Source organism: Lissotriton helveticus, chromosome 8 (genome assembly GCF_964261635.1).
Source record: "Lissotriton helveticus chromosome 8, aLisHel1.1, whole genome shotgun sequence".
NCBI lineage: Eukaryota > Metazoa > Chordata > Amphibia > Caudata > Salamandridae > Lissotriton > Lissotriton helveticus.
In genome coordinates, this window is record NC_136069.1 from 104995123 (window position 1) to 105021724 (window position 26602).

Below are 26602 nucleotides of genomic sequence, written 5' to 3' on the forward strand. Positions count from 1 at the left end.
TGTTGAAGCAGGATGATGAGACGGCGTTGACCTGCTTAGTCATGGAGAGGGTGGAGTCGAGGATGACCCCTAGGTTGCGTGCATGGTCGGTGAGTGTCGGGGCTGTTCGTAGTGTTGTCGGCCACCAGGAGTCATCCCAGGCTGAAGGGGTGGAGCCGAGGATGAGGACCTCCGCCTTGTCCGAGTTCAGCTTCAGTCGGCTGTTCCTCATCCATTCGGCGACGGCCTTCATTCCTTCGTGGAGGTTGGTTTTGGCAGTGTGAGGGTCTTTGATGAGGGAGAGGATCAGCTGGGTGTTGTTGGCGTAGGAGATGAAGTTGAGGTCATGCTGTCGGGCGACGTGGGCGAGGGGTGCCATGTAGATGTTGAACAGTGTCAGGCTGAGGGAAGAGCCCTGGGGTACGCCGTAGATGATTTCGGTGGCATTGGAGTGGAAGGGGGGAGGCGGATGCTCTGAGTTCTGCCAGAGAGGAAGCATGTGGTTCAGTCCAGGGCCTTCTCTTGGATCCCGGCATCGTGTTCATAGTGTATTGTGGCAGACCGTGTCGAAGGCCCAGGAGGATGAGGGCCGCTGTTTCTCCGTTGTCAAGCAGGGTCCTGATGTCATCGGTGGTGGCAATGAGGGTGGTTTTGGTGCTGTGGTTGCTGTGGTTGCTGTGGAACCCAGACTGGGATGGGTTCAGGATGCTGTTTTCCTCGAGGTAGCGGGTCATTTGTTTGTTGACGATTTTCTCGATGACCTTCGGGAACGGGAGCAGGGAGATGGGTCGGAAGTTCTTGAAGTCCTTGGGGTCCTCTTTGGGTTTCTTGAGTAAGGCGTTGATCTCGGTGTGCTTCCAGCTTTCCGGGAAGGTTGCTGTCTCAAAGGAGATGTTGATTACTTTCCGGAGATGGGGTGCGATGGCTGTGCTGGCTTTGTTGAAGATGTGGTGAGGGCATAGGTCTAACAGAGATCCGGAGTGGATGGTGTTCATGATCTCGCTGGTGTCCTCGTCTTTGATGTTGGTCCAGGCGAGCAGGCGGTTGGTGCAGGTGGTGGTCGTGGGGGCCGTGTTTGTCGGGGCGGTCGTGGCGTTGAAGCTGTCGTGGATGTCGGCGATCTTGCGGTGGAAGAAGGTGGCCAGCGAGTCGTACAGTTCTTGCGAGGGCGGGATGTCGTTGGTGTTAGAGCTGGAGTTGGAGAGTTCCTTCACGATGTTGAAGAGCTCTTTGCTGGTGTGTGTGTTGTTATCTAGGCGGTCTTTCAAAGAGGCCCTCTTGGCGGCTCTGATGAGTTGATGGTGTCTGTGGGTGGCGTTCTTGTGGGCTGCGTAGCTTTCCGGTGTTCGTTCGCGGAGCCAGTTCTTACCCAGTTTTCGGCATGTTCTTTTGGAGGCCTGGAGGTCTTCAGTGAACCAGGTGGCTTTCTTGCTGGTGTGGCTGTTGGAGGGTGTTTTAAGTGGGACGAGGGTGTTGGTGCAGTTGCCGATCCATTGTCTGAGGTTGTGGGCGGCGGTGTTGGGGTCGGTGGAGTCGGCGGGTGGGCTCTGGGCGAGGGTGGTGGTTAGCTGGTCTTCGGTGACTTTGCTCCAGCAGCGTCGAGACATCTGTTGGGTGCAGTGGTGCGTGGTAGGCTTCCTGAAGGGGTAGTGGATGCAGTGGTGGTCGGTCCAGTGGGGTTCGGTGGTGTGGTTGAAGATGGGGTCGAGTGTGTGGCCGGCGGCCTGGGTGGGTGTTGTCACGAGCTGTCTGAGTCCGAGGTTGGCGAGGTTGGCGATCAGGGTGGTGGAGTTGGTGTTGTTGTTGTTCTCGAGGTGGAAGTTCAGGTCCCGGAGGAGGATGTAGTCCGTGGAGGTGAGGGCGTGTGTGCTGATGAAGTTGGCGATGAAGTCATTGAACTGTGGTCGGGGTCCGGGGGGTCTGTAGACGAGGGTTCCTCTGACGGTGGTGTTGGGATCGATGTGGATCTGGAAGTGCATGTGTTCGGAGGTGCTGAGGGTGTCGTCGGTGTTGGTCGAGACTGAGGGTGTTCCTGTGGACGATGGCGATTCCTCCTCCTGCGATGTTGGCACGGTCCCTTGTAGCCTTCCGGGATGGCTATGGCGATGTCGGGAGCTGAGGTGGGGTTCAGCCAGGTTTCCGTCAGGAAGGCGACGTCTGGGGAGGTGGAGTCGAGAAGGTCCCAGAGTTCGATGGTGTGTTTGCGGGCGGAGCGGGTGTTGAGGAGGATGCATCTGAGGAAGTTGGGTAATTTGGTTGGCGGTTTGGCGGGCCGGGTGCTGGTGAAGCTGCAGTTCCGGCAGGTGAAGGGTCCTTGGGTGCAGTTCGGGGTGGCCCGGTAGCATGTGTGTTCTTGTCCGGGGTTGAGTGCATGGAGGGTGCTGGCATCGTAGCGGAGACGGGCATTGTGGTGTTCGCGGGGGCCAGAGGTTCTGCCGCTGGGCTTGAATCCGGCCCAGGAAAGGCATGGCTTGGCAGTTCGGGCTGGACTGTTCCCATGAGGCACAGTGTCAGACTGATTTGCATATGGCCATGTCTGAACTGGGGTGTCAGAGTGGGCTAAAGAACAGTGATGGATTAAACCCAGATCTGTTGACTGGGTGTGAGTGTTTGATTGGTTCAGATGCTCCGTCCATCACCACCCCCTTTTGTACCGCTTTGTTCGCCATAAGTTGGCAGGGTATGCTCAGACGTGAGTCCCTTGCTCACTTTGCCACTGGATTCAAGCAAGCCTGGCTGAAGACGGCTGTAATGCCAGAAACTGGTCCTAGGAAGCTTGTATCCGGCCCAGGGAAGGCATGGCTTGGCAGTTCGGGCTGGACTGTTCCCATGAGGCACAGGGTCAGACTGATTTGCATATGGCCATGTCTGAACTGGGGTGGCAGAGAGGGATAAAGAACGGTGGTGGATTAAACCCAGATCTGTTGACTGGGTGTGAGTGTTTGATTGGTTCAGATGCTCCGTCCATCACCACCCCCTTTTGTACAGTTACACATTTGTAAGGCATACTACCCCAATGAGCAAACATTGCTCACCCTCTGATCTGGAGTCACTATCAACAGTAGCAAATACATGTGCACACACCAGGAACCCCAGTTGGATTCCTGGTAAATGAATAAAAGGTATTTTATGTAATAAATGTAACTGACCACTGCATTTACCTTTGTGAATAAGGCCCAAAGTTTCTATTTTGTGAGTACTATAAGTGCCTAAGAAAGAAACATGTGATCGTGTAAGTTTGCAGCAGAGAAATACGCTAAGTTAATATATGTATCATCAATGTAGCACATAAATGCATGCTGTGTGTGTGCTTTTTAAACTATTCTATTCGCTTGGCTATCATCATATGCACCATAATTTTACAACCTAGAATAGGAGAGTGTGCCAGTATGTTGTTGACATGCTTGGCAACATGTTAGTTAAGTTAAGCTTGTAGATTTACATAGCGCAGCTTATCACCCATGAGGGTATTCAGGCGCTGTCCATGGGTACGACGAGATTAAGTGATTTGCCCTTGCCCAGAATTACAGGATGTTGCCCGACACAGAGACTCAAACCCAGATCCCCAGCTCCCGAGTTGGCAGCTCTGGCTGCTGAGGCACATCCTCTCCCTTTGAGTTAATTCAATTATTGGCCCAAAGCCCGTTTATGACAACAAATGAAGCTGTTTGATGAGGCTCCCAACAAGAAGGTCGAATGCTCATTAGATGTAGTTGCTAGAAAAGGTTCTTCAGGGACCGCTCCCAGGTAAATGCGCATGCGGTCTCCTATGTGGCATTGTGGTTGGACATTAATACAGTTGGGTAGTAGCTGTCCCCTCAAAATTCCTGCATCAGTATTGGCCAGTATTACATATTCATTCTTATTTCGACTCTTTCAGCTCAGGACAAAGGGGTCATTGAAACGACGACCCCCCAGCCGAAAGTTCAGAAAATCCCAGACTGACATGGGCGATGAAGACTTTGACGCAATGGCCGCACCCAAACAGAACGGTGGAAAGTCAGAGGACACTGATGAGGTGTTTGAAGCAAAGAGGGGAATGTCACCTGAGCCTTCGGACCGGGCAGGAGACCAGGGTGTACAACAGACATCGGATGACAAAATACCCACGAACAATACTGGTGGGCCAGAAAAGGCTGAGAAGAAGGTCACCGATGAAGCTGAGGCAGACAAGCAAGAGTCAGGGGAGAAGAAGAGGAAACAACGCACTGAACATGGAACAGAAAAGGACATGGCACATGCAGAAGTGGCTGCTGAAAACGCAGACAAACCGGAAACAGAAGAGAACCCCGTGAAGTGCCAAGAGGCTGCAGGCACCACAGAGACAGTCGGTGAGGCTGACAGCAAAACGACTGCTGCAGAGACAGCCACAGAGGAGAGCAGCTCCAGCCAAGAGGTAGGTGGCCTGCACTGTTCACACAGTTATCTAATACATGACCAGACCCTGACACTGGTGACAGTGCTGCATGAGATAAGCAGTGCAGTGGGCATTTGTGTGTGTTTTATTCTGCACAGTATTTTGGTTAGGCATTTATTTATACTACATAGTATTTGAGTTGGGTGTAAATCACACAGAACTGGCATTCAGTGCCCTAGAAAGAGGTCCCTGATAGCCACAGTGTACATTGTGTAACATGCCAAGAAAATAATCCTACCCAGGTGGGTGAAATAGCTGGCCAAAATGATTATTTATGGCTCTGGTATGCTTATCATAGTATAATCATACATTTATATTATGCATACCTTACTGCTGAAGCTCAATTTGTTTGTTCATTCCAAACATCACTGGTCACAAAAAGGTCACCCCATTATGCTTGACATATGATTCCCAATTATATTATTCGTTGTTACCCAGACCTTCAACACTATAAAGGCAAAGAATAGTCAAATGGTTGTGTTACATTAACGTTAGTGTGAGAATTTGTTTTATATTGAATATCCAAACAAAAAACAAAAAAAACTAATATGCCAAAGTCATTTTGCCCAAGTGGGCGAATAGTCAAATTTGGGTCAACATTATCAAGAGTCGAAGATATTATCATAAGTAGGCACATGTTATACCATTGTAATAATTAAGGCACATCACATTCCATAAGGTTGTATGTGTTGGTATAGAGCACTGATCAACTAGTGTCTGCTCCTTGTTGCCTACATTTGTCACTACTACACCCAAAGTGACTCAAATTCTAAGTTAAAACCATGGATAGACCACCTCATTATACAGAGAGAGAGATGTAGGTACAGGAAACTATAGGTGTGTCTGGAGGTCTTCCTCCATGTTAAGTTCATTTAGCTCTATTGTGTACCTAGAAACCAATTGCCTTAATGATTTTTCTCGATCACATCCTCCCATGTTAACAGGAATGGCATCTATCACAAAGTATTTGAGGCCAGTGTTGTTACTTGGATGTTGTTCCTCAAAATGTCTGAGGGTAAGCTTTGTTGCCATTTGTGATTGTCCTTAGATGCTTTCAGATTTTTTATTTGCCGAGTTTTATATAGCGCAGGCTAGACCCGGAGGTATCAGAGGGCTTTACATGAGGATCAGTGAGTTACAGGTTACATAAATACTAAGGGCCAGATGTAGGTGGCCCAATATCGGTCGGTAACGGCCGAAATTACCGGTGGCAGGGTGTCAATGTGACACCCTGCCACCCTTGCATGAGTTCCCCCTATTACCGATTCGGTATTTACCGAATCGGTAATATTGAATGGCTTCCCATTCATTCCTATGGGCCTCCAGGCCCATAGGAATGAATAGGAATTACTGAATCGGTAAATACCAATTCCTAATTACCGAATCTTACCGATTCGGTAATTTTTACCGAAAATGTATCTACATCCCATTTACCTATTCTTAAATACCGAATCGGTAAAATTCGGTATTTAAGAATAGGTAAATTGAGATTACCTACATCTGGCCCATAGTCCAGTATAGACCTAGGAGAAAAGAAACATGAGATTGCACAATAATGTGAGTTATTAGCACGTACACAAGTCTTGGGGAGTGAAAAGGTAGAAGTGGAATGGTAAACAGGGATAAGGAACGCAGGGAGGAAACACAACGGAGAGGCAAGGAAAACAATGTCCGATGTCCGGCTGGGTAGGTGCCGGTCAAGGGGTGAACCAGAGCCAAACTGCTCCATAGCTGCATAGGACAGCTCCACCGGGCATCAGATCCTCTTATGGACTGGGAGAATGGTACTCCATACATAGGGACATTGTAAAACATACTCTGCATGGTCTGCTTTGCAGTGATAACTCCCACTGATCTTTTTACTCTTTCTGGAGAAGGGTGTTGTGTATTCTTTAGTGTTGATGCCATGTTGGCATGTCTTACACCGGCTGCACCTCTTAATGCCAGAGCTGTGGCTCAGCCAAGTGGTTTGGGCAGATGTTATTATTTCAGGTCTGCTTTTTCCTAGATCCTGTCTCATGATTTTGTTATCCCTGGTCTGTGGGGGGGGGGGGGGACTTTCCCCTAGACTAGATCATTTTTAATCATTGACCAATGCTTCTGCAAGATTGACCTCATAGCCCTTTCTTATTTGTTATATGCTGTGGTGAATCTGAATTGTGGGTCGATTTGGGTATTTCTCTTAATAGTCTTACTCGCAAATAGCAGTTGTTCACTGGTTTTAGATTTGGGCATCTTCTTGGCCTGATCTAAACTGGTTTATGAGTATCCCCGATCTGCAAAGCTTGATATCAGGTCTAGAGCGCTCTATCTTCTTTGATTTCACTGCAATTGCGTTTAACGTGCAAGCTCTCACCATATGGGATACTGCTGACTAAACTGAAAGGGTGAAAGCTGGTAGCGTAAAGTAGTGTGTTGCCTGAGGTGGTTTTGTTTAACAATTTTGTCTCCAACTTGTTGCTTTTGATATACACTGTGATATCAAGGATATTAACCTCTATGGTGCTAATAGTGTGAGTAAATTGAGGTTCTTGGTCTGCATTCGCAAAAATGACCTTGCACTGTTTTCCGTGCCCCTCCGCACTACGAACAGGTCATCAATATATCTACTTGGTGGTATTCGGGATGGATCCCCTGATCCTCTCCCTAGCCCATATGCAAATTAGCACAGCTGGGGGCGAAGCAGGTGCCCATTGCTGCACCACGATTCTGATGAAAAAGTTCCTCGTTAAAGAGAACAAAATTGCATTCAAGATATCATAGTTAATAACATTTCTGTAGGCTTCCATAATGAAATTTGTCTAGCTCCAAAAAATGGCGTTCAACCCTCAGCACATCTGTATGACATATACTAGTGTACAGTGTAGCAGTGTCTATGGTAATTAGTATATAGTCACTTTCCCAAGGTTGATCATAAATCATACGGAGGAAGTCACCAGGATCCTGGGTATAGGAAGGCAGGTCTCAAAATATGATAAATCAATGGGCTACGGATGATAGTGAAACAATGCATCTCCATTGCATGTGCATGGACTTCTCATACTTTACAATGGAGGCACTCTTTAATTATGTGGACTAACGGCCTGTGAGAGATAGAAATACTCTGGCCTGATCCAGTGGTAGAGGAGGACTGACCAATGCCCCTCTCTGAGTATGATTGGGTGTTGTTTACGTGACCTGTGAGAAACTGCAAAACCGGTCTGTAGCAGGAATTAAAAATGAATGTGGCAGTATACGCAAGATTGATGTTAGTATTTGGATACTTTATAGTGAATAGTTGGTGGTGGTTATTCTCTAGTTATCCAATGGCTACCTTAGTAATATACTACCCTACCCTCACAATTCAGTTTCTTATGATTGTTAGTTTGACCGTAGTACCGTAAAGAAGTGGAAGGGGGATAAGTTGTAGTCACTTCATAGGGGCCTTGCTGGTTGTCGATAACATCTCAACTGATACCAAGGGTATGCATAAGTTATTTCCTGAATCCTATGGTGTTCTCTTGATTTCTTGACATTGACTGACATTTCTTCTTCTTCTTTTCCTCTTGTGGTTTTAGTGAAGGGTTTGTGTAAACCCCCATCAGAAAAGGAACTCCTTTTCAAAGACAATGGACCTGTTTTAATATGATGAGAGGCTTTTTCCTGTGATGCATACATTTATCGCACTGTGGTGCACAGACAGAAAAGGCATTTTAAGGGTTCATCTTCTTTACATGTCTTGCTGTCACACCCAGAAAGAAGACTTAAATAGAATAGCCATATTCTCAACAAAGAGAAGATTCTTTTTTAAATCTTTAAAGTTGAATCTCTGAAAATAAACCTCTAAGTTCAGAAAAACCCAAAGGAGGTTTAAGAGTAGCCAGAGTTAAAGATAAGGCCTTGTGAAGAGCCTTAATTATGCATCCTCTCTTGGACCAGACAGATGGAAAGCACTGGTTTTGTAAGAGACTTGAGATCTGCTACTATTAAAGGGGTAATGTCTCATTTCTTTATGTTTCATGTAGCAGAGTCAGTTTTAGATTGTAGAAATGACAATATGCTTTCTGTATTTTATTTATGATTTTTAATGATAACTCTATTTTCAAAAGTATGGAATAATGAGAACATCTAGGTGGTTATGATAATAGCCATCCCAGGAGTGAGAGCAAGGGGGAATGGAAAACCAAGGAATTGTGTTCATTCGTATGTGGCTTCCTGTTCACCCGAGATTTCCAGGATTGTACTTTGGCTCCAATGCCTGAATAAGTAGCCAAAACATATTGGCCAGTTAATAAGACACCTTAAAATATTTTCCTTGTGAAATGAGAAGATACTTTCCTCCTAGGAAAATACTATCTTAGAATACCTTCTTTGAGAACATTCACTTAACTCCCTGAAATGTTTTGGATTTTCTATCCCTCCCGGACATCATCCTGTTTTCCCTATATTAGCTATCCACAGTATAATTGTTAATAATCATATCTTCCTATTAGACCTATATAGCTTATCACTTTATCCTACATGTATAGTGCAGGACCCCCTTCACAAGGATAAATGATCCTTTTCCGTATATACCTCTCTATAGTGTTCAACATGCGTGGGTTTGATCATTTCTGAAAAAAAGTGCAGACATAGAAGGTTAGGCAGAGAACCCAGGAGCATATTTATCAAGGGTTGGTTTGCTTCTGCACCACATTGCATGGTGCACAATCGACGCAACCCATGAAATACGATTTATCAAGCAACCGAAGGCCCCCTTGCATGGCCCTGAGTGGCTTAATAAATCTCGAGCAAAGCATCGCAAAGCAAATTGCTGCCTTGCACTAATCTGCCCCTGGGAGGTGTTCCATGGGCGTTGCGTGGGCAGCATCCATGGATTTTGACGCATACTCAGATTTACCATTACTGGTAGACATGGGAATGCGCCAAAATTCTACGCCTTCCAATGGGAGGCATAACCAGAAAAAATATCTTAATTTCTCCTCGTTACTTCCCTTTTAGGTCTCGCCTGAGCTAGCGCGCATGTGGTGCTCTGCGTGGCTTTAGTAAGGGCTTTAAAACTGTGAACACACGCTCGTGTGTGTGCTTTTTTTTATCTCTCCCTATTGGCCTTTGCATGTGTCTTTATAAGAAAGACAGCATGCAATTGGCCCAAGGCGGCTGCATGTCCCGCATTCTCTGGTCCTTGGCCTAGGGTCCTCGGGAGCAAGCAGCAGGGCCATCTGTTTCCAATTATCGCACCCGCCCTCACCTTCGCGTTAATTGGAAACAGATGGTGGTCGTGCTAGCCTTGGTGATCGCGGTGCTTTCACTTCCGCCACCGACCCTGTTATTAATTGTAATTAATACGTGTAAAAGACAGTGCAGTACTGATTATCTTAACCCACGCGGAATTTTCAAGTGTGCTATTCACACTTCAATTGTCAAGGTACTTACTTAAAGCCTGTTCTCCAACTCGGTTCGACTATTACATATTGCTCATAATCTTTGCTGACATTTCACACAAAAGTCGCAATTTAACGCTCGCAAAGTACATCTTTAATACTACAGTAGAGCGACGGAGTCACTCTGCCACCCGTGGCTTACATCACGGGAGTCACTTGTGAACAAGGAGGTGTTTTGTTTGCAAACTTCCTGATGAGCCAGTCAGAGTGGGAGTCCCGTGTGTGCTGTACATGCCTCGCACTCGAGGAGGTGACATGAGCCATCACCGCCGGAGCTTGGAGAGTGACAGGGGACCCGAGGAGGGCTTCACATTCCGTGATTTGTGGGGTGCTGCAATGCTTCAGGGGGTGCTCCCGTGACGGACAGCAGCCAGCAGTCCGCCACCTCCTCCTAGAGCCAGCTATCCCCTGAACAAGCAAAGCTAAGCCTCCTTCAGGCTCTGTGCGTCAAAAGTTCACTGCAAGGTTTGCAGTCAGCCAAACTTGAATGCCTCGCACCGTAAGCGCGGGAGCCTACGGAGCTGTACGAAATGTTGAGCCTGGTTTTCACAACACCAGAGGTATTTATGTTTTACGAAACATTCTACTTTATTACGATTTTTTTTCAACATGGAGAAATTGCTACTGTCTTCTGACTCACTCATTTACACTAATGGTGTTGCACTTAAATATAAGTAGCTAAATAAGCATATAGGCGCGGAAGAAACACATGGGGATCGCAATTCAATGCTGAAATCTTAACGAAAGTGGCAGATCAGTAGTTTTATTGTATGGGAAGTAAAGCACTGATACACGGGGAGTTTATGATCCTGGAATTCTCTCCTACACGTTTGCATTTAGAATGACACACTTGCCTTACTTTTGTTGAGCCTGACCAATGTGTCACTGTTTCTTTGTCATTGTCAGACATCACATGTGTGCACCATAAAAGTTATAATTTTTACTTAAATACTCCTTTTGTAGGTTATCTCATGAGCCCCAAGAGTGGGCAACTAAAATGTTTCTAGTGTACTGATACTTTGGACTTCATTTAAAATGTAATTTTGCAAATGGCGAACATGTGCTTACACGCCGGCAATGGCATGGTGAATCAGTACCATCACATCTTCTCCCATTTAGCTTTGTTGTGCAGTACTGAACTTTTAAAAACTTTGAAGATATTAATTTTACTCTACAAGTAGAATTTTGCATCAGAGAGGGGAGGATGTATGTGGCCTATTGATTAGAGCCCAAATACATAGGTGCAAATCCTGTCCTTGGTGTTTGACTAAATATAGTGTGATTCTAGACAAATCTTGTAACCCTTCACACCCTATCCCTTTTAGCTCTGTTCTGTAGAACTGAACTTTCAAGAACTTTGATGATAATAAATCTACTGTACAGTGGAAGTTTGTGTCACAGTGGTAGGAGGACGTGGCCCATTGGTTAGAGTTACTAACATTACAGCCCTAAGACCTAGATTCAAATCCTGCCCTTGATGTTTGACTTAACATTGTGTGATTCTAGGTAAATCCCCTAATCTCCCTATTCCTAAAATGTGCTATATACTGAAAACAGACCAGACAACTCTTTAACTCTTTTCAGATGCTGTTTTGCCAAGCAATGCTGTCAAAAAAGTTTCCCCTTTGGCCGAACTTACAAATAGCCAACGCTTATACCCACATCATTCCATACACAGTTAACTTGACCAACAGATAGGGAGCAAAAATGATAATAATAATAATAGTAATAAGTTCATAAAAAGTGTACAATTTATTTCAATATATATTAATAAACACAGTAAACAGTGTTACACCAATAAAAATACAATTATACACATAATACTTCTACACACAGTGGGACAAAACTAAGGAAAATGGTTCCAATTAAAATGAGGTGAGTACATTAGTCAAAAAACATAATCAAACTCCAAATCATATGTTAATATTATAGTTGGAGTAGTTGTTTCCAATGATTAAATGTGTCACAGCTCAAGATTGCATCGACGTGTTTCGGGTTGGCACTTATTCCTAAAGCCAACACCTTCTTCAGGATTAAAAGTCAATTCACACTAATTATAAAATACATCTCTTAACGGGTCATACAGGGACCTCAGGCCTTCACGCTTTGCCCACGATACCATGTAATGGTTATCTATGTCAGGTTTGTAGATCCCGTATATTCGAGATTGTAGAAATACGAGGTAGTAAATAGGTGTATTCCCCGGTTATCTCTGGACGTTTATCCTGTTTGTGCGTGAAAACATGCGCTCCAAACAAAAGATTGCCAATTTCAAAAAAGGGTCGTCAGTTTAGAATTTTTATAACTAATCGTGGTCCCCATATGCAGCTAGACCGCCCGCAGTCTGCTTCTTTCGTGTAAATCGGCAAAAACGGGTGCAGAACCTCTCGCCGTAGAAGCAAAGCTTACATTGGTGCAGAGTACAGGTACGGTCAACGGCGAACGCTACTACCGCACTCCCCTGCTGTGTTCCCTTTGTGTTTGATTCAACAATAAATCTGGCTGGGTGTGCACAAGCTACTCCAGCATCTGCCGTTGTTGGGTGCCAGCTGCGATGCAGATAATGCATGAACCCAGAATTTGGAGGGGTGCACCACCCGTTAATGAAGATAGTTTGTCAATAAGTCATATAGTCTTGATTAGGTTGTCTTAATGAATCCTTTATTTTCATAAGAATCCAAATACAGAAAATTGCTTCCAACGCGTTTCGTTCATAGACAATGAACTTCTTCAGGGCATAGAGTGATGTATGGTCCTGGGAGAGAATGCACATGTACAGTATGGCTGCGTGGGCCTCCTTGATAAGGGCCAGCATGCAATGAATCTGGTGTAGAACTAGCAGCAGCTGTCAGCTCCATTTGGTAGCTTACATTGGCACCTGCACAACTTGCAGAATCAGAATCTAACACAGACAAGATCTTGAAATAAAAGGATACTGTGATCGAGTGAGGACCCAAAAAAACAGTATACGTGGATTTTCTCCAGTAAATAGTTTCTAGTTTAATTATTTATTTACATGATTCGTCTAAAGCGCGGACCAGGGCTCCAGGGAGTCAGACTTGATAGAGGAAAGCAAGAACAATAAAAAAAAATACCAGTGAAAACAGATTATAAAGAACAGCACACTACATAGTGGCATGCTATTGTGGTATACATGGAGTGCAAAAAGAGGGATTTCTTCATATCAAAGTTGTTCGAAATGAAGCGTAAAAATCCAGTACAGTGCTCTTCCTTTGAGGCCATTAAGGCCTCAAACGGAAAATCTACAGAGGTTTCCATGAAACCATAGCTTTAACAATAAGCCTTGTCTGACTGATGCAGTATAGCCACACTAATGTAGCGCGTGCCAAAATTCTTCTTCCTACTGCAGTCTGGCCGGCAAGATCACTGAGGCCCCAGAGAGCATTTGTTTTCCTGCATTGAAAAAGACAACAGGGATGCTGTAAGCCCTTTGTTTATGGTTAACTTGTTAACCGCGACGGCAATTCCACCGCGGTGTGGCCGTTTAGCGGAGTGGGCGGGGCCACGGTGGCCAACGGATGTGCGCAGCACTACGGAGGTAGTGCTCGCGATGGCCGTTGGCCAAAGAACGCACGCAACGGGTTAATGTGAGAAGCTTACTTTCATGTGGCCTACAGTGCCTGCAGCTAAGCTCCAATGACAGAAATGCACAGTAGCCTCGCCCTGAGTTCACAGTGCAGGTCAGTTGTGCCGTGTTTAGTGCTTTGTAACACAACCTTTAACAGTCTGTAATGCACTATTCATTTGTGGAGGCAACGCAAGGTCAGCACCTGTAAAATTAGTAAACTAAAAAAAGTATGCTATGGTGTTTCTCATTGTTTCTTTACATGCTCAACGCGCCTATGTAGTAGTCTGTGAAGCAAACTAAATGTCGCTCACGACGGGTGTGTGACAATGGATCTGCTGCTTAAAAGTGTCCACAGAGTTCTGCCAACTTCCTTCAAACAAAGCATATATGGATGGATTTCAAGCCCTGTATCTTGCATGAGGAAAGAAAGGAAAACAATCACTTGTAGGCATCAAAAGATCCTTTCTTTGGTTTTCGTCCTGTCAGAGGTTGTCTGGCTTGTGATGGATGCCTGCCGGCCTTTGCTAAACAGGTTATACCTCCTCAGTACTTGGTCTCTGGTTTCACACATCAGTTTCATGCGTGTTTTACTGTTTGGAAGAAGCCTCTCTAGCCAGGCTCTTGTCACTAGCACATGTAAGGAAAGGGCATTTGAGTCAGAATGTGGGACATTCTCAGTCTGACAAGAGAAACACAACGTTTAAAAAAAATGCAAATATTCAAAATAAATACAAAATCCCATTTAAGGTTAAATTCTAAGAGGATGGCTGTAGTGTGTGCAGCGAGTTGAGCGATGTGTGAATTTGTAAAAGTTGCAGGGGCCCAAAAGTTTTCTTAAAAGTACCCACAACCTGCACTGCCGAATGTTGGTTTGCAGAATTATTAGGCTGTGTAGTTTTGGTTCCACCTCATGCCTCTTCCACCACCCTACACTTCGCTTCCTTAACTAATTCTTCCAGGTTCTCTTTAATCTCTGCTTTCTCTCTTTGCCACTCTTTCTTTTCCCCATATTCTCTTTTCCTCTTTTCTCTGTCTTGCTCTGGGTCAAAGTCTGGTTATAAAAATGAGTGCTGGTCCCCATAAATGAGTGTGAGTGCCCCCCGCCTTGCCATTCTGCCATCGGAATCTGGCATCTGTTGATTCTCCCCTACTGTCCGTCCGCTGCTCGTGTTATAATTAAATTACTGTTTTCCAAACTCTACTCCCCCATTATTTATGTCATGCTCCCCATAACAAAAAAAATTATAACAAACAAGGATGAGAACTGGGAGGAAGAAGTTGCCAGCAGGGCAAGTACAAAAAAAGTAGAAGACATTTTTTTATGTTAAAATCTTTTATTAACCAGGTTGTTCAGTTGTATATAATGGTTTCTTGGTTTGTATAAAGGTAATAAAAATGCTCAACACTTTTAATTATAACTTTTCAACATGATGCACAGCAGCCACAATGCTCTACAACAAAGCCAAAAGTTCTGGTTAAACACATAAGGACCCAAAGGCGAAACCTATTTCATATGCCAATGCTTGTTCTGTGTTTGCTGCAGTACACATAGAAAGAGGAAAATGCCTCTGGGGATTGTTTTTGTGCAGGAAGGTGCCCCTTCCTGGACTAAAACAATCCTCCCTACAACATAGGCACCCTTGCACCATGGTGCAAGTGTGTCTGCGTTGGCATTAGGCAGCACAATGTGCACCAGCTCTGGGGAAAGGTAGGAATGCACTGTATTGTGATGAAAATATCGCATTCCTTCCCTTTCTCTGTAACGAGTGCAGAAAAAGTGACTTTTTTTTTTATTGAAATAACCAACATAAATGACATTCCATCCATTTATCATAAACAATACACAATTATACAAACAAAAGAAACACTAAAGACATCCCTATGCAGACAGATTCCCGTCCCTACCAATCCCCCTATCGCAGCCAACAGTCAACATACAAAGTCTATAACGTTACATAGCCCTGTAGCGCCCGTGGGATCAGCGGCCACCTGGCAATAAACAGTATGATACCTTATTAATTCAAAAGAGAAAAAAAGAAAATAAAGGCAATCCACAGAGAGGTCTGCATTCATCTTGCTGGCACTGATGTCCTTTCCCGACCAAATAGCCAGGACAAAATCCGCCCCACCGCTTGGCATTATGGCAGTACTCTAGCTTCCCCCCCCCAACTATCTCATGGTTGTCGCCTCCCATCAATTCACTAATTGAGTACAATCTCAACGGTTCCCAGATGTCTCTCGGGCGTGACCGGACCAGCAGCTCCTCCACATATGTGGCAATGTTGTCCCTGCAGTAGACTAAATCCGACAACCAAGCCTTGAGCGTGGGCCTAGATCTGCCACCCCATGTGACCGCCACTCTCCGCACAGCAAGTAGCAATGCAAGCCTCACAAAGGTACCAGTCACTCCACGAATATGAGGAACACAGCAAAGCAGGCACACCAGCGGCGTGCATTGCACATCCACCGCTACCATCTTCCGGATGCCACCTACCACAGCGCCCAAGAACTCACCCACCATCCGACAGCTCCACGCCAGATGCATAAAATCTGCGTCATCCTGACCACATCTGACACGGCAGGCACTCTCCCTTAACCCGTATCTAAACAGTCTCACTGGGGTATGATAAACCTGATGTAAAAATTTTAAATGAATAATCCGAAGATTACCATTCATAGAAGGAGTCCCTATTAAGGCACAGACATGTACCCAATTCTCTTCTGTAATGGGATTCGGCAAACAATCATTCCATCGTTCCCAACTTTTATCAGGTGCCACGACAGCCTCACCCTTAACCATCTTATATAATTTGGAGACCAATATCTTATTAGTCGGTGTAGATATCAGAAACTGTAGAGAGGTTAATTCAGGGGGCTCCAGCGGGCCTGTAGGGTAATGTGTCCGGATCGCGTGCCTCAGGCGATGTAATGCAAATCTGAAAAGAAGAGACTGATTGCTAATATATTGCAGCACCTCCGAGTCTATAAGGACTCCCTGCGGGTAAATATCGTGCATACGCTCGAACCCAGCCTCCAGCAGCAATCTCATGGAGGGGGCCTCGTGTGTAACCGACAGCGCAGGGTGATGCTCCAGATGCATCAGCGACGCATAAAGCGGTAGCTTCCCCGCCAGGCGCCCGATACTGCCCCAGGCCGCTATCGTGGCATCCACCGCGTTAATTTCTGATTTCGGGGTACCTCGAGTACTATGTGTGATAATACTATGAAGCGGTATCGGAGCAGCATCGCCTTCTTCAACTGCGACATGGGGTGTGAAGGCGTGCGGCCTGTACCAGTAGTAAGCATACTGGGCTTGGGCACTTAAATAATAGACATAAAAGTCTGGAGCATCAAAGCCCCCTCTTTCATAACACTTCGTGAGAACCGACCACTGCACTCTTGCCTCCCCATACCAGTCGAATTAACTGGCTTCGGAGGGACTTAAAAAAGGACTTGGTAAGGACTACAGGAATCTTCACAAATAAATAAAGGAATCGTGGCAACACTACCATCTTGACCAGCGCAATGCGGTCTGCCAGCGAGAGAGGCAGCCCGATACAGACATCCACCCAATCTTCCAGTTTCGAGCACGCCTTGCCGTAGTTCTCGCGGACTACAACTACAGGGTCCCGGTGGAACCAGACTCCCAGATATTTGATGGGATCAGTTGTCCACAGTAGCGGAAACTCAAGGCTGGGCTTAGGCGTGCATTCTGTTAGTGGGATGACGTATGATTCATCCCAGTTGATGTGTAGTCCCGATATATACCCGAACCGGACATATTCTCGGAGTATTTGCGTTAAAAATTTGTCTGGCTCCCGCACATAGAGAACCATATCATCGTCATATAAGGATATCGCCACTGGCCTGTGATTAAAATTAAGTGCAGCTTCCCTGTGTCTTTGTCGGACCGCACAAGCCAGCGGCTCCAGGACTATCGCGAACAGCAATGGCGACAGTGGACAGCCTTGCCTGGTGCCTCTCTCGATCTGAAATGGCTCGGACATTAGCCCACCCACACGTACCCTCGCAGTCGGCGCTGTGTATAGCACTTTGATCCACTGCACGAAAAGCGGGGGGAAGCCCATGTGCCGCAACACTCGATACAAATAGGGCCATTCCACTGAATCAAATGCCTTGGCTGCATCCAGCAGTACCTCCACCGCCTCCAGACTGGGATCTAGCACATTGAAAAAATAGTGCGCAGGTTATGTGAGGTGGACCTGTCCGGGACGAAGCCCGCCTGGTCAGGCAGCACCAGACCCTGCAGTAGAGGCTGCAACTTATCCGCCAGGATCTTAGCCAAGATCTAGGCATCGATGTTAATAAGTGATAGCGATCGATAGGAGTCACACCGCTCTGGAGTCTTATCTTTTTTAAGGAGCGTGATTACTAGTGCCTCTCTTAAAGAGGAGGGAAGTACCCCGCTCTCATATGCCTCAGCGTACATTTCCAGGAGGTACGGAGCTAGCAAATCGGCATACTTCTTATAGAATTCAGCTGCAAGTCCGTCGGGACCAGGAGCCTTGCCGCTGGACAGCGCAGCTATCGCCGTCTTGATATCTTGTTCGTCTATGGGTAAGCATAAATATTTTCTCTGCACGTCAGAGAGCCAGGCGCAGGCAATGTCGTCTAGGTACGTCTCAAAATCCTGTGCCGTAGCCGAGCAACGCGACGTGTAAAGTTCTGCATAGAAACTACGGAACTGTTCCACAATATCCTCAGGTCTATAATGTTCGCCCCCCATGTCATCGACTATCCTATCTACTCTGGGCTGGTCCATTCTCTCCTTAATCTTGAGTGCAAGCGTGCGACCCGGTCTACCTGCCTCGCCATAACGCCTCGCCGTGTGTCTTCTAGATAAGTATTTTATCTCTGTGTCGGCTAGGTCTTCATACTCTCTGACCAGCCCCTGTATGCTAGCTAATGTCGCCTCCTTTGGTGTGACCGAATTCTCACTCTCCAGCATACGTAATTGGCTCTCCACATGCTGAAGCTGCGTGCGGATATCTTTTAGTATGCCCGCCGCCGTCCCCATGCAAACTCCCCTAATTGTAACTTTGAAGGCCTCCCACAGGGTAGAGGATTCTTTCACAGAGCCTTTGTTTAATGCGAAATACTGTGCTATGGCCTCTCTCACCGTCGACTCAAAGAGTGGGTCGAGGATTGCCTCGGATCGCAACCTCCAAGTGAAGGGACGTCTGACCGCCAAGGCACTGTCCACCTCCAGGACAACCGGACTGTGATCCGATAGCGTCCGAGCCATGGGTATCACCGCAGCCACCCAGTCCATCACCTCCCCCCCAGCCAGCCAGTAGTCCAGATGCGACCAGCTGCCATGTAGAGGCGTGGCATGCGTGCCCTCTCTTGCCTGTGGGTGCCGTTCTCTCCAAGCATCATGGAGACCGAATTCAGCCATGGCCCTGACTATGCTCCTGGCTACCTTAGGAGTCCTATGCGAGATTGGGCTAGATTTGTCTAATGTCACATTTAGATAGGTATTGAGATCTCCTCCCCATATTACAGCAGAAGTCGGCCACTCACGCAGCTTACCACATATACGGTCCACACACGCCGGATCATCTAAGATCGGTCCATACATTTTGACAACAGATATCAGCGCACCATGTAGTTTACCACACACCATAGCACATCTCCCTTCATCATCAGTATATGTGTGTAACGGTGTAAAGTCTGTCCCCTTCTTGACCAATATCAGCACACCTCATGCATAAGAGGAGTATGACGCAGCAAGTCGGAACCCCGCCCATCTACGTGCCACCTCCCTCTCAGTGTGTTTGGTCAAGTGCGTTTCCTGCAGTAGAGCAACATGCGTCTGGTGCCTATTCAGGTATGCCACCACCTGCTGTACTTTTTTAGGCGCGTTGAGACCTCGCACATTACAGGTTAATAACCTACAGCTACCTGCCATGTAGTAGGGTAAAGAACGTAATAGATCGCCAACTGGTCAATGCTTCAAGGACCCAGCGCAAAGCAGTGCCCAACATAGAATCCATCACATGCAAACATCCGATACCTGTGAAGTGCCTACAAACAAACAAAACTAAACACAAATCATACAACAATGCCCCTTCGCTCTCCATCCCATCCCACCCGCCACCCACTCCAACCTCCCAATCAGGTCGGAACCATTGACCCCCCCCAACATAGTCGCCGTGCACCCAGTAGCCCCAGATGCCATATGGGGATCACCGAATTGGGGGAGAAGCACGGCACGTATGCATGCACCAAAGTGCGGTTGCCGGAATCACTATTGGACCCTCCTGCTTATCTCCTACACAAGTAATGCTAACAATGACAATGAACATCCCCGAGTGACAGAGGCATCCTGTCCAGGAACAGTAACAGATCTACGGTCCCCCAACAGCCCTTTCACAACTATGCTCCCCGTGTTCTCCGTGCAGCCGCTGAGAGTACCCAGCCCGAACTGGAGGTCACCAAAGCATCCCTCGCCCTCTCAGTCCTCATCCTCTAGTCCCGACTCCAACATTGATAGTCAGGGAAAAATGATAGTTTGTCTCCCTTGTAAATCACCGGTTCCTTAGCACGAGCCTCCCTGAGGAAGACGTCTCTGTCGGCGTAGTTTAGGATCTGTGCAATAATAGGTCGTGGAGGCGCGCCCGGCTTGGGCCGCGGTCCCAGCGATCGATGGGCCCTCTCAACTATCATCACTGACGACAGGGCCGACCCGAACAGTTCGCGGAGCAGTCCATCTACAAAGGACTCCATTCTGTTTATGGGTGTGGACTCTGAAAGGCCGAGGATGCGAACGTTGTTCCTGCGCGAACGCGCCTCCAAGTCCTCGTTCTTGCCACTGATCACCGCCAGCACCTTCTCCATCTGAAGGAACTGTGTTTGCATCTCAGCCTGCGCATCATGTCCATCCGACACTCTGTTTTCCAGTACGTCGAGCCGGTGTTCATGTTTCTCAACTTTCTTTTGCACGATGTCAAGACCCACTGCCAGGGCATCTATCTTGGTGTCTATTGTTTTCATTCCCGCCCGTAGTTCTAGATTCTAGAAGGATGATTCTCATGTCGTCTTCCGCCCCCTCAGCTTGGCCCGTGGCACTCGTGGTGTCCTCCGAGTCACCTGAACCATCCACAGCCCTCGTCAGTCTCTTGTTCTCGAATTGAAGTTTCGCTTGTCTCGGCTCGGACTTGCCCATTGTGGATCGCGAGCAGGCCTCGTCCTCCAATAGTGCACCACCGCGGTTCCAGACACAATGGGCACCTCCAAGTAGTTCGACCCTCCTGAGGCCCGCTCCAGCAGCTGGCGCACCAGGTGGCTCAGCACCCTATCGTCCCAGCAGCCGCCCTCGCTCTCTCTGGCAGGGGCGCGCCCCACTCTCAGTCAATCTGTGCCTGGAAGCTCTCTCCGCCGTCTATCCATACGGTAGCGCTAGAGTCTGTTGTAACCCAGCAGGGCCCACACACGTGCCATGAGCAGGACCACGCCACCAGGACCTCCAGAGGGATCACAGCTTGTGCCCCGGACCCAGAACCGCACCCCCAGCACCACTCCCACGTGAGGGACACCCGCCGGGACCCACCTCCCCCACTCGTCGTATGGGAGGACAGCAGTGGGGCACAGTCAGCCCCCAGGAGCAACCCCAGAGACGGGAGAAAGCGCCAGGGCCCGCCAGTCAGGGCGCGGAGCCCAGCCAGAGCTGCCACCCGCCGCAGCCGCACCACACGGACAGTCAAGGCACCAGCCCTCGCCCGCGCCAAGCGCCCCGCCTAACCCACGCAGGCAAGGCCCACCAGGCACCGCCCCGACTAGCTCGCCGCTTACCTCCGGCCAGCAGGCCCACTCAGGGTCAGGTCGTCCGAGCCGGTCCACCGTCGCAACTCCGCTCGTCCCGGGCTTGACAGTCTGTGTCGCGGGTCCTCCGCAGAGCAGCACCACAGTTGTCCGCCCCCTCCCGCAACGGCTAGTTCACTCCGGTGTCTGGCGCGCCTCCGCAGGCACCGCGCCCAATAGTGTCCGTGGAATCTGCCACCACTTAGCGAATGACCTCGCGCCGTAGACCGGAAGGCGCCTGCCAACGTCCAGAGGCCGCCAAAGGTCTCCGCAGCCCCGTAGGCGCCGAGCTGGACCAGTCTGCGTCCGCCGTTACTCCGCTCCCACAGTCCGATCACAGGGGCGCCGCCATTTTCTGTCCTCACCCGCCTGCACTTTCTCGGAGGTCCTCAGGGCAGCACACGGGGGCACCAGGCACCAAATTTCAACAGCCTGCCCTGTCGATCATCCCCAGTGCCTCGGGGGAAATTCGATACAGAAAAGGGGGTGGTGATGAACAGAGTGTCTGAATTAAGCAGACCACTCTTACCCAGTCCAAAGATCAGGGCTTGATCCATCACCGTTATTTATCTCACTGCCCCATCCCAGCTCAGAACCTGGCTATATGCAAATTAGTCTGTCCCTGGCCCAGTGCATCATGGGAACAGGGCAGACCAAACTACCAAGCCAATTCTTCACCAGAAAGGAGACAAGCTACCGGGGACCAGTTTCTGGCATTTCAGCCTCTTCGGCCCGGCTTGCTTGAATCCTGATGGAGCAGTGAGAAAGGGACTCATGTCTGAGTATACCCTGCCACACCTATAGTGGCCAAAAACGATACAGAAAAGGGGGTGGTGATGAACAGAGTGTCTGAATTAAGCAGACCACTCTTACCCAGTCCAAAGATCAGGGCTTGATCCATCACCGTTATTTATCTCACTGCCCCATCCCAGCTCAGAACCTGGCTATATGCAAATTAGTCTGTCCCTGGCCCAGTGCATCATGGGAACAGGGCAGACCAAACTACCAAGCCAATTCTTCACCAGAAAGGAGACAAGCTACCGGGGACCGGTTTCTGGCATTTCAGCCTCTTCGGCCCGGCTTGCTTGAATCCTGATGGAGCAGTGAGAAAGGGACTCATGTCTGAGTACACCCTGCCACACCTATAGTGGCCAAAAACGATACAGAAAAGGGGGTGGTGATGAACAGAGTGTCTGAATTAAGCAGACCACTCTTACCCAGTCCAAAGATCAGGGCTTGATCCATCACCGTTATTTATCTCACTGCCCCATCCCAGCTCAGAACCTGGCTATATGCAAATTAGTCTGTCCCTGGCCCAGTGCATCATGGGAACAGGGCAGACCAAACTACCAAGCCAATTCTTCACCAGAAAGGAGACAAGCTACCGGGGACCGGTTTCTGGCATTTCAGCCTCTTCGGCCCGGCTTGCTTGAATCCTGATGGAGCGGGGGAAATTCAGCGCCTGCAAGGGGGGTGAAAAGGATGGTATTAGCTCCGGTAGTATTCCGGCGCGCGGAGCTCCCTCAAATGGCAGCCATTCCGCAACGCGCCTTAGCCACGCCCCCGAGTGCAGCAAAGTGACTTGCTGCGCTGCGGTACTATTTGATACATAGTGCTAAGTGGACTTCAGAAATGCCTATGGATCCCAGCTGCCTCCTCTGTTCATCATATGTCTCAGACCACTAATGTCCCTGTTAATTGAGAGGGGTCTTTAATACGACTTTGTTGATGGTTGACCCTCAGACTTCTTTCTGTATTATTGTTCCTCCAAAGCACCAGAAGGCTGTGTGATATAGGAGAAAGGCAAAGGATCTAATAGGCAGAAACTTAATGCTACAGTGACTGAGGTTACCTTGCCTGGGTCATACCTTTACCTTAAATGTATGTCCATGAGACAGTCCATTCTCTGTTTTTTGGTTATAAAATGATTCTTCTGCAAGAAAATCAATAATTTGAGAGTTATATTCAGTGACAATTTCAGGATTAAGTTGTGCTGTAGTGTTCCTTCTGGCCAGCTGAGCTCCATCCCATACCTTTCATCCCAGGAACCAGTTCAGGTACTGACGCGAGATTGATAAATTTAAAGATGGATTATGCAAACTTATTATTCAAAGGTCTTCTAAAGGCAGAAGTTTGGCCAGGATTCCTCCTGGTCTCTTGAGTTATGGATAAAGCAAAGGAGACTGCTACATCCTTGTTCAAAGAAATTCACAAGTTTCTCTTATGACACACATAAGAAGGGTACAAGGATGTTTACATATCAAGGAAAATGGCAATTTTCCTCCTGCAGTCTGATTAAAAGGAGATTTCTGATGCCTTTTGGTATAAGTTGACAAACCACTAGTTGTCCCTCTCAATCATGGACCGGGTTACATGCATCATCTTGCCCCGTACGTTTAATGGAAAAACGTCTTGCAGCATGCGCCCCTCACAGTGAGTCCCTATGTTAAGGTAATCAAATTTGACTGTTGGCTCCTCCAGCCTAATTTAATGAATGGGGTGGTGAATGGGTAAAGCTGCCTATCGTAAAAAATATTGTCATCTATACAGCTTTTTTGCTGTATAGTTCGGTCAACACTATATTGGTATTATACATATATTATTAAAGATTTTGTAGACGACATATATTATTAAGGGTTTCCTAGTGAAAGGATCAATTCACTAGAATCATTTACCCCAGTTTAAAAAAACAATGTAAACCTTTCTAATTGATGATACTATTCATTTGTGATTAAATTATTGTGTATGTTTAGAAAAGGGAATTTTGGTTCATACCGAAATGTAAATCCCATAATATCCTATGGGATTTATATTTTCAATGGACAGAATGTCCATCACCGTTGTGACAGAGTACCCCGTCTGCCAAAATTCTAAATCCGGCCCAGAGTCTGGTCCAAACCCACAGAGACATCCATATATTCTTGGTGCATAGGTCCATGGTGCTATGCATAGGGTCTTCAGTGGACCTCCAACAACTCTTGCTGAGAAAATCCGCCCCACATTCTCTTTTGCATGTCGGCACAGCACGGCCGATCTTATGTCACCCAAGTAGCGTCTATGGATGCTCTTATGATAAAAGACACACAAATTCACAGGATGTTCTTTGCCGTTTGTGTCCCATGATGCAGTGGTTGACTCTGGTCTACGGTCTCCATTTCCATTTGCTGTATGTACTACTCAAAAGTTCAACACAAAAAGAAGACTGTTCACATGAGGAACAGGATCAACACTGATTTGCATATGGCTGGGTCCAAATTGGGGTGGCATAATGAGAAAAAGAACGATGGATTAAACCCAGATCTGTGACTGGGTGTGAGTGGTTGAAAAGTTTCAGCAATCCGTCCATCATCTTGTTATGTTTGCTTACTCAAAAGTACCACAGTGCAGCAACCGTATGTTGGAGAAACAAACATTTCTTCAAAATCTCAAATGTGAGTGCAACATTACATTTCTTTCTACCCCGGGTTAGTTAGTGGAGAAAATCAATGCAAAGAAGCTTTATTGTTTTCTGGAATAGACCGGCGAAGTTAAAAGGCCTCCACAGAATAAGATCAGAAGCCACTCGGATTTTGGCCACTGAAAACACCAGAGCAATGAAGGACGTTCACAATATGGCTGGAGCAATCTTTTCGAATCTCTCCACTGAATTTGACACAGAGATCCACTTTATTCTACTGGAGCACCTTAAAGAAATATGCATTGATGGTACAGTCATTGTAGGCCCTCTTGTCTTCCATCATTAGGTGTTTTGGATACAACATACTTTCCTAAGCGGCTGACGCCCCATCATCATCCACTTCAATAATCAGTTGCCAGCTTCCCTGACCAATCAATGCTAAAAAATTAAAAACAATATGTCTGGAAGCCTAAAGTTCGTCTAGAGTTTTTTGCAAAATAGCAAGTAGCACAGCATTAGATCAAAGACAATTGTCATTCAAACTGGCCAGGACTTTCACTAGAAAATGGTCAGTTAGAGCATTGAGCTAAAATTTGTAGAAAATTAGACCAGTATATATATGCTTTTTCTCAATACAAGTCAATGGAGTTCAATCATTTGTCAGAAACTTGTTACTCTCACTGAAAACATATCTACTGTGCAGATGGCCGGACCATCTCCACAAAGAAACGCTGGATGTTCTTGTGGAGGAGAAATCATTCATATATGCAATGCTAGGTTCAGTATTCTGCTGCCAAATGCCAGGTTTGAAATCGGGATTACACTGCTAGGAAATATGCAAAGGTACACCCCTAAGCCCTGTTGCTTTTGGCCGACTAGAAGCATGTAAATTAGCAAGCATACTCAGTGCCACAGGAAGCTTCAAACAACTATAAAATGACATCCATATTTGGTTAAACTTGTTGATACATTCTGGGTTATGTACGCGATTACTAACATTATATTATATAGAAGTGGGAAACATCCTTTACAACGAAACTTTTACAACGCACTACCATTACGACGCAACAACGCAAACCATTACAACGCATAGCGCTGGGGGGCGCTCTAGGATAGGGAATGTATTTAATATACTATCCAACATCTTCCCTGCTATCCACGGGGACTGGAGTTGGAATAGTAAATTAAATAAATCACTATCCAGCGCCTAAAAGCACTATGCGTTGTAATGGTATGCGATGTAAAAACCGCGTTGTAAAGGTAGGCGTTGTAAAAGTATGCGTTGTAACGTCATACATCCTATAGAAGTATATGAATATGATACAGCAAGATTTAGGTTTACACACTAATGACCACACAGTAGTGAATGGGGCCTTAGATTTCAGAGCTGTATGTCAACAAGATTCTAATTCTGGGAAAGACATTCTCTGGCCAAGCAGAATGGGAGACACTCCCTCTACACTTCTGCAAGATAATCTCGTGAGTGTGATACTAGATGTTATGTTAGTTGTTTTTTTAAAGCGCAATCTGTTACCCAAAGGTGTCCTGGTGCTATCTACAAACCTCCCACTGAAGCGTACTTAAGAATCCGGAAACTATACACCAAAAAGCCAGGTTTTTAAAGCTTTCCTGAATGCCAGAAAATCCGTACTATTTCCAAGATGGAATGAGAGGGCATTCCATGCCTTGGCTGCACCATCCCAAAAACTCCTACCTCCCCAGCTGGCTTTTTTTGAAGAAGGGACTGTTACTAACTTTGCTCCCTTGGAACGAAGGGGTCTTTTAGGGACATAGCACTGGAACTGACGCGACAGGTGGTCAGGACCTAAACCCTCAATGGCCTTGTAGACAGTACAAAGTGATTTGAACTGCACCCATTTCTTGATGGGTAGCCAGTGTAGTCTTCTAATATCCCCGGAGACCAAGGCAAATTTAGCAGTCCCGGTGAGCAGTCTAGCGTCCGCATTCTGAAG

General features: G+C 47.0%; 1 protein-coding gene across 2 annotated transcripts in view; it reads left to right on the forward strand.

The window, feature by feature from the left end:
* Nucleotides 1-26602, forward strand: part of RCSD1 (RCSD domain containing 1) — a 214117-nt gene that overhangs the window by 184961 nt on the left and 2554 nt on the right. For both annotated transcript variants that reach the window (XM_078656703.1, XM_078656702.1), the window contains exon 6: nt 3860-4375. In XM_078656703.1, the coding sequence (XP_078512829.1) occupies nt 3860-4375 (516 nt within the window). The remainder of the gene's footprint in view (nt 1-3859; nt 4376-26602) is intronic.